The sequence below is a fragment of the Scylla paramamosain genome, chromosome 26 (genome assembly GCF_035594125.1).
Source record: "Scylla paramamosain isolate STU-SP2022 chromosome 26, ASM3559412v1, whole genome shotgun sequence".
Classification (NCBI taxonomy): Eukaryota; Metazoa; Arthropoda; class Malacostraca; order Decapoda; family Portunidae; genus Scylla; species Scylla paramamosain.
Window position 1 is genome coordinate 11,130,001 of NC_087176.1, and position 7,500 is coordinate 11,137,500.

Sequence of the window (7,500 nt, forward strand, 5' to 3'; positions counted from 1 at the left end):
ATCCATTCAATCATTCATCCATCCATCCATCTATTCATCCTTCCATCCATTCATCCATCCATTCAATCATTCATCCTTCCATCCATCCATCCATCCATCCATCCATCCATCCATCCATCTATCCATCCATCCATCCATCCATCCATCCATCGATCCATCCATTCATGCATCCATTCATCCATTCATCTATCCATCCATCCATCCATTCAATCATTCATCCATTCATCCATCCATCCATCGATCCATCCATACATCCATCCATTCATCAATTCAACCATTCATCCATCCATCCATCCATCCATCCATCCATCCATCCATCCATCCACCCATCCATTCATCCTTCCATCCATTGATCCATCCATCCCTCCATTGATCCATCCATGCATCTATCCATCCATCCGTCCATTCATCCATCCATTCATCCATCCATCCATTCATCCATCCATCCATCTGTATCAGTCTCAACAATTACTTTTATTATATATATGTATATTTCACTATTTTTCGGTATCATGTATATAAGTACGAGTATGTGTATATTTCTCTTTACGTATATATTGTATATGTGTTATATTATCTTATCATGTTTGTATCCAGTTTGTAGTTTTGCATGTTTGTAGCCAGTCCCTCCTCCACCTCTCAAGGGAATTTCACACCCACTTTCAGTCCTTAGCTCAGATAAATACAGCCGCACGCAGCGAGCTCAGGCAGTTCAAGATCAGTTCGAGTTCAGTCCCACTCAGAGACACATTTAGTCAGCCAGCCAGTCACCAGCAGTCAATCTCTGTCTCTCATTCAGTTCTGCTTGATCACAGTCAGTCGTGAGAGACGCTCCTCATTTATAAATCATATCGCTTCAGAAGGAGAGAGAGAGAGAGAGAGAGAGAGAGAGAGAGAGAGAGAGAGAGAGAGAGAGAGAGAGAGAGAGAGAGAGAGAGAGAGAGAGAGAGAGAGAGAGAGCACAAATCAGTTCGCCACGTTACGATATCGTCTCGAATCCAGTGTGTACAAATCTGTCACCAATTCAATCAAGAACTTTCGTCATCGTGTCTTGTATTCGTACATATCAACATCATATCAGTTAACTACCCAGGACCTCCAGAATCACCACCTCACTTCGGTTCTCCACGCTACCAACATTCCAAGAGTCTTCATCGATTGGGCAAGTAACAAGCATCATCAATCACCAACTCCAGAATAACAGAGGTGACTAATCAATTCAAATACAGTAATGGCAAACAACTTTCAGAACACATCCATGTATCCATCCATCCATCCATTCAGTCATCCATCCATCCATCCATCTATTCATGTATCCATCCATTGTTTGCAATCTATGTGCAGATATTTGGGAAACATTCTCCCCATACAATATTTACTGGGGTGGACAGGCCTTTAGAGTATTATAGACAAATGTTTGCATGGGCACGGAAATGAGGCAGAAGGAATAGGAGAAAAAAAAGGGCGTTAGAAAAGGATATTTTTGTTTCTTCTTGGCTAGAGAACGATCTACGTAAAAAAAAAACTATTATAAAAAGAAATGTTTAAAAGGTGTCGTTGATTATGGTGACAATTATTTAGCCGTGGATGTATTACGAACTTTTGGCAGTAACTGTACATTAATGCTCTGAATTCCCTGCTTGCTTCTGTATTTCTCCTTCCTATGACTAGAACTCTTTCAAAAGGAAGGTTTCAAGACACTAATCCTTTATCATTTAATTTTTTGACGACAGCTTTTGACACTATTTCGGGACCGGCACATCAGTGGGCGTTTTTAATTTGTTTTTTTCTTATAATTTCGTTCCTCTTGACCGGTAGCCCTCCTACATAAAGAAAATAAATCATACGCACATACATACATTCATACAAAATACGTACGTCAGTGGTGAAAATGATGACGCTGTTGTTATAGTGACCAGTGTTCTTGAGAGCGGTTACCACGCGGCCAATGGCATCGTCCATGGCGGTCACCATACCTGTGTGGGCAGAGCAGGAGTCACTAGTGCTGGCAGTGTGGGAGCATTGTGATGTGCGCCGCTGCCTTGTCTCTCCTCCCTTCATGTGAGTAGTTAGGTTTATTCCTTCTTTCAGTTCTTCTTCCTACTCCTCACTATAAACATTCTCTCTCTCTCTCTCTCTCTCTCTCTCTCTCTCTCTCTCTCTCTCTCTCTCTCTCTCTCTCTCTCTCTCTCTCTCTCTCTCTCTCTCTCTCTCTCTCTCTCTCTCTTCTTAGTCATGTTTCTCGCAACTATGCTCTCATCGCTTTCTTTGTCACTCACTTTTTCACTCACAGATTAACTAAATAACTATGCTAACTAACCAGACAATTAACTAATTAAGGTTTACATTCACTCACTCATCCACAAACTATCAAACTAAATTCCGTCACTCACTCACTCACTCACTCACTCACTCACTCACTCACTCACTCACTCACTCACCAAGCTTCTTCCTCCGGTTGTGGTCTTTGATGTAGGAGTATTGTCTTATGTACTTAGGAGGAACTTGAAGTGGTGCATGGACACTTTGGAAGGGCAGGTACAGGAACAAAGGTACTTGGGGATCTCTTGCCAGCAGCTCCTCCACTTTAGAGGCAAAGAGGCCCTGCAGGAGGAGGAGGAGGAGGAGTAGGCGGAGGAAGAGGTGATTATTATGGAGGAGTAGTAGGAGTAGGTGCTGGAGAAGGAAGTTATAATTGAGAAGGTGGTGGTGGCCTTAGTTAGGAGGAAGGCTGATGTGTGTGTGTGTGTGTGTGTGTGTGATAGTTGTAGTTGTAATAGTACAAGTAGTAGTAGTGGTGGTGGTGGTGGTAGCAAAAGTTGAAGTGGTAGGGATGGTGGTGGTGTCTGTGGTCATTATCCATATATATTATCTATATTATCATTATTGTTAGTAGTAGAAGAAATATTTGCCATAGCAGTCCTAATGGGTCAGCAAAAGTAACAAGCACTGCGGAAAAACGATGTATTTCAAACAAGTGCTGCAGTGGGCACCGTTTTGTGCTTCACAGGAGTGAGTGCGGCGAATCATATCTCAAAGATCAGTGGCACCGTCATCTGTGACATTGTGCTGGTGAAGCAACGTGTAGTACAGCCTCTCTGCCGGCAAGGTGTTGACAGATTATTGCACCATCATATGCATCATTCACTGTTCACTGTGTTTTGGAAGAATGTTATGAGGATGCGACTATGTGACATGGCACACTAACCTCAATGATCTGTGTATGTGGGAGACTCATGCACCTTTGAGTGGCTCACATTAAAGAATTGCGTATGCAGCGGACTTATAAACTTTCGTGGGTTATGGGCAGCGCGACCCTAACCTAACCTAACTCTTACACAAGCTATCTCACAGACTGCGTGTCACCCACCAGCAGAGTACTTCATAATTTTTTTTTTTTTTTTTATGTAGGAGGGACACTGGCCAAGGGCAACAAAAATCCAATAAAAAAAAAATCCCACTGAGATGCCAGTCCCAGAAAAGGGTCCAAAGCGGTAGTAAAAAATTGAAGGATAAGTGTCTTGAAACCTCCCTCTTGAAGGAATTCAAGTCATAGGAAAGTGGAAATACAGAAGCAGGCAGGGAGTTCCAAAGATTATCAGAGAATGGGATGAATGATTGAGAATACTGGTTAATTCTTGCATTAGAGAGGTGGACAAAATAGGGATGAGAGAAAGAAGAAAGTCTTGTGCAGCGAGGCCGCGGGAGGAGGGGAGGCATGCAGTTAGCAAGATCAGAAGAGCAGTTAGCATGAAAATAACGGGTAGAAAACAGCTAGAGATGCAACATTGCGGTGATGAGAGAGAAGCTGAAGACAGTCAGTTAGAGGAGAGAAATTGATGAGACGAAAAACTTTTGATTCCACCCTGTCTAGAAGAGCGGTATGAGTGGAACCCCCCCGACATGTGAAGCAAACTCCATGCGTGGACGGATAAGGGCCTTGTACGGAGTTAGCAGCTGGGGGGTGAGAAAAACTGGCGGAGACGTCTCAGAACACCTAACTTCATAGAAGCTGTTTTAGCTAGAGATGGGATATGAGTGTCATTGAAGAAGAAGGGATAGTTGTCCGGAAGGTTGTGTCGAGTTGATAAATGGAGGAATTGAGTTTTTGAGGCATTGAACAATACCAGCTTTGATCTGCCCCAATCAGATATTTTAGAAAGATCAGAAGTCAGGCGTTCTGTGGCTTTCCTGCGTGAAATGTTTACTTCCTGAAGGGATGAACGTTTATGAAAAGACGTGGAAAAGTGCAGGGTGGTATCATCAGCGTAGGAGTGGATAGGACAAGAAGTTTGGTTTAGAAGATCATTAATGAATAATTAGAAGAGAGTGGGTGACAGGACAGAACCCTGAGGAACACCACTGTTAATAGATTTAGGAGAAGAAAAGTGACCATCTACCACAACAGTAATAGAACGGTCAGAAAGGAAACTTAAGATGAAGTTACAGAGAGAAGGATAGAAGCCGTAGGAGGGTAGTTTGGAAATCAAAGCTTTGTGCCAGAATCTATCAAAAGCTTTTAAAGTGTCCGAGGCAACAGCAAAAGTTTCACCAAAGTCTCTAAAAGAGGAAGACCAAGACTCAGTAAGGAAAGCCAGATCACCAGTAGAGCAGCCTTGACGGAACCCATACTGGCGATCAGATAGAAGGTTGTGAAGTGATAGATGTTTAAGAATCTTCCTGTTGAGGATAGATTCAAAAACTTTAGATAGACAGGAAATTAAAGCAATAGGACGGTAGTGTTAGGGATTAGAACGGTCACCCTTTTCAGGAACAGGCTGAATATAGGCAAACTTCCAGCAAGAAGGAAAGGTAGATGTTAACAAACAGAGCTAAAAGAGTTTGACTAGGCAAGGTGCAAGCACAGAGGCACAGTTTTGGAGAACAATAGGAGGGACCCCATCAGGTCCATAAGCCTTCCGAGGGTTTAGGCCAGTGAGGGCTTGGAAAACATCATTGCGAAGAATTTTAATAGGTAGCATGAAGTAGTCAGAGGGTGGAGGAGAGGGAGGAACAAGCCCAGAATCGTCCAAGATAGAGTTTTTAGCAAAGGTTTGAGCGAAAAGTTCAGCTTTAGAAATAGATGTGATAGCAGTGGTGCCATCTGGTTGAAATAAAGGAGGGAAAGAAGAAGAAGCAAAGTTATTGGAGATATTTTTGGCTAGATGCCAGAAGTCACGAGGGGAGTTAGATCTTGAAAGATTTTGACACTTTCTGTTAATGAAGGAGTTTTTGGCTAGTTGGAGAACAGACTTGGCATGGTTCCGGGCAGAAATATAGAGCGCATGAGATTCTGGTGATGGAAGGCTTAAGTACCTTTTGTGGGCCACCTCTCTATCATGTATAGCACGAGAACAAGTTCTGTTAAACCAAGGTTTGGAAGGTTTAGGTCGAGAAAGAGAGTGAGGAATGTACGCCTCCATGCCAGACACTGTCACCTCTGTTATGCGCTCAGCACACAAAGACGGGTCTCTGACACGGAAGTAGTAGTCATTCCGAGGAAAATCAGCAAAATACCTCCTCAGGTCCCCCAATTTACCAGAGGCAAAACGCCAGAGGCACCTTCGCTTAGGGGGATCCTGAGGAGGGATTGGAGCGATAGGACAAGATACAGATATGATATTGTGATCGGAGGAGCCCAACGGGGAAGAAAGGGTGACAGCATAAGCAGAAGGATTAGAGGTCAGGAAAAGGTCAAGAATGTTGGGCGTATCTCCAAGACGGTCAGGAATACGAGTAGGGTGTTGCACCAATTGCTCCAGATCGCGGAGGATAGCAAAGTTGGAGGCTAGTTCACCAGAATGGTCAGTGAAGGGAAAGGAAAGCCAAAGTTGGTGGTGAACATTGAAGTATCCAAGAATGGAGAATTGCAAGCGAGGAATCAAAACTGTGTTGATCCAGTGTCACAGAAAACGTTGCAAAGGATCTTCGAGACATGATTCGCGCATGCACTCGTGTGAGGCACAGACCAGTACCCACTGCAGCCCTTGCTAGAAATGCAGGAGTGTGTGATACTTGTAGCAGCAGGAGCAGCAGCAGTAGCAGTTGTAGCAGCAACAGCAAAAGAAGAAGAAAGGACAGAGAGAGAGAGAGAGAGAGAGAGAGAGAGAGAGAGAGAGAGAGAGAGAGAGAGAGAGAGAGAGAGAGAAGAAGAAAATAAAGAAGAAGAAGAGGACGAAGAAAGACGACGACGACGACGAAGAAGAAGAAGGAGAAGAAGAAGGAGAAGGAGAAGGAGAAGGAGAGAGAGAGAGAGAGAGAGAGAGAGAGAGAGAGAGAGAGAGAGAGAGAGAGAGAGAGAGAGAGAGACTTACCGAGGAATAAGTCCCTTTTTGGCTTCCATCTGGAGTTTCGTTATTTCTAAGATCAAGATAAGGATGTTTTTCTTCTGTGGTGTTTTGATCTGTGGAAAGAACATAAATAGTATTCTCTCTCTCTCTCTCTCTCTCTCTCTCTCTCTCTCTCTCTCTCTCTCTCTCTCTCTCTCTCTCTCTCTCTCTCTCTCTCTCTCTCTCTCTCTCTCTCTCTCTCTCTCTCTCTCTCTCTCTCTCTCACTCACCAGGTACAATGGGGTAGTCACAGTACAAGTTGTTACATTCCTGCCAGGTGGCGGTGGTGTCATCATCCATCTCTCCAATGGTCCAGTCCCTCGTATGGGTGTAGTAGTCCTCAGCACCAGTGTAGTATCCGTAGAAGGTATCGAACCCACGCTTCATAGGGGTGTAGTCCCAGGAACAGAAGCCAAGGTGCCACCTGATGAGTCAGCAGAGAACTTTAACCTCTTCAGGACTAGAAATAACTTGCAAGGTTCATTAAATCACCTATTATTATTCAGAGTAGAGATGAATATGATATGTATCTTAACCCATCTACTGCTTCAGTCGTCTTTTGTTTAGCTTCCTAGCACTGTAAGGATGGTTTGTACAGAGATACAGGAGAGAAAAGTGAGAAAACAGGCCAATTTTGTCTTTTTACGATAGTTACGAGACCGGCACAGAAATAGTATCCTACTCGTAAGTGTTATAGGTATTGATGGGAAAGTTTTGTCTCGCAATGAAAGGGTTAATACGATCTTGTTATGGTATCCGGAAAAAGATTAAACCAGGGATTAAACTCATGTGGTGTTGAAAGGTTCAGATCACAGATCAAGGACAGGGATGGCAGGTGGCTGTGCTGCAAGGAGTCTACGGAAATTGTGTGTGGGTTTACATAAAGTGTTTCTTATCGCGGGGTGCTGGCACGACCAGTGGGTGCTGCACTCAATTTTAGTGGGTGGTAGGAAATGCTGGATATATAGCGGTACAATGTCAGTGTTAGTCAAAAGGAATACAAAAATATAAAAGGGATACTATTTGACAAGTGTACTTTTCATTTAATAAACTTTTTCAAACAAAATTAATACATATAAGCATAATGCTAAGGTCGAAAAAGGTAACGAAATGCTGGTATAGAGGGACTGCTGCATGTACCTCTGAAGCTTCTTGTTGGTTCATGTGTACT

At 43.4% G+C, this 7,500-nt stretch overlaps 1 protein-coding gene across 1 annotated transcript in view; it reads right to left on the reverse strand.

Annotated features, from left to right (window-relative positions):
- LOC135113738 (arylsulfatase B-like) overlaps nucleotides 1-7,500 on the reverse strand; it is a 17,727-nt gene that overhangs the window by 6,556 nt on the left and 3,671 nt on the right. The window contains exons 5-8 of the mRNA XM_064029291.1: nucleotides 6,560-6,753; nucleotides 6,315-6,403; nucleotides 2,442-2,604; nucleotides 1,879-1,976 (exon numbers count right to left, since the gene is read on the reverse strand). Coding sequence (XP_063885361.1) covers nucleotides 1,879-1,976; nucleotides 2,442-2,604; nucleotides 6,315-6,403; nucleotides 6,560-6,753 — 544 coding nt within the window. The remainder of the gene's footprint in view (nucleotides 1-1,878; nucleotides 1,977-2,441; nucleotides 2,605-6,314; nucleotides 6,404-6,559; nucleotides 6,754-7,500) is intronic.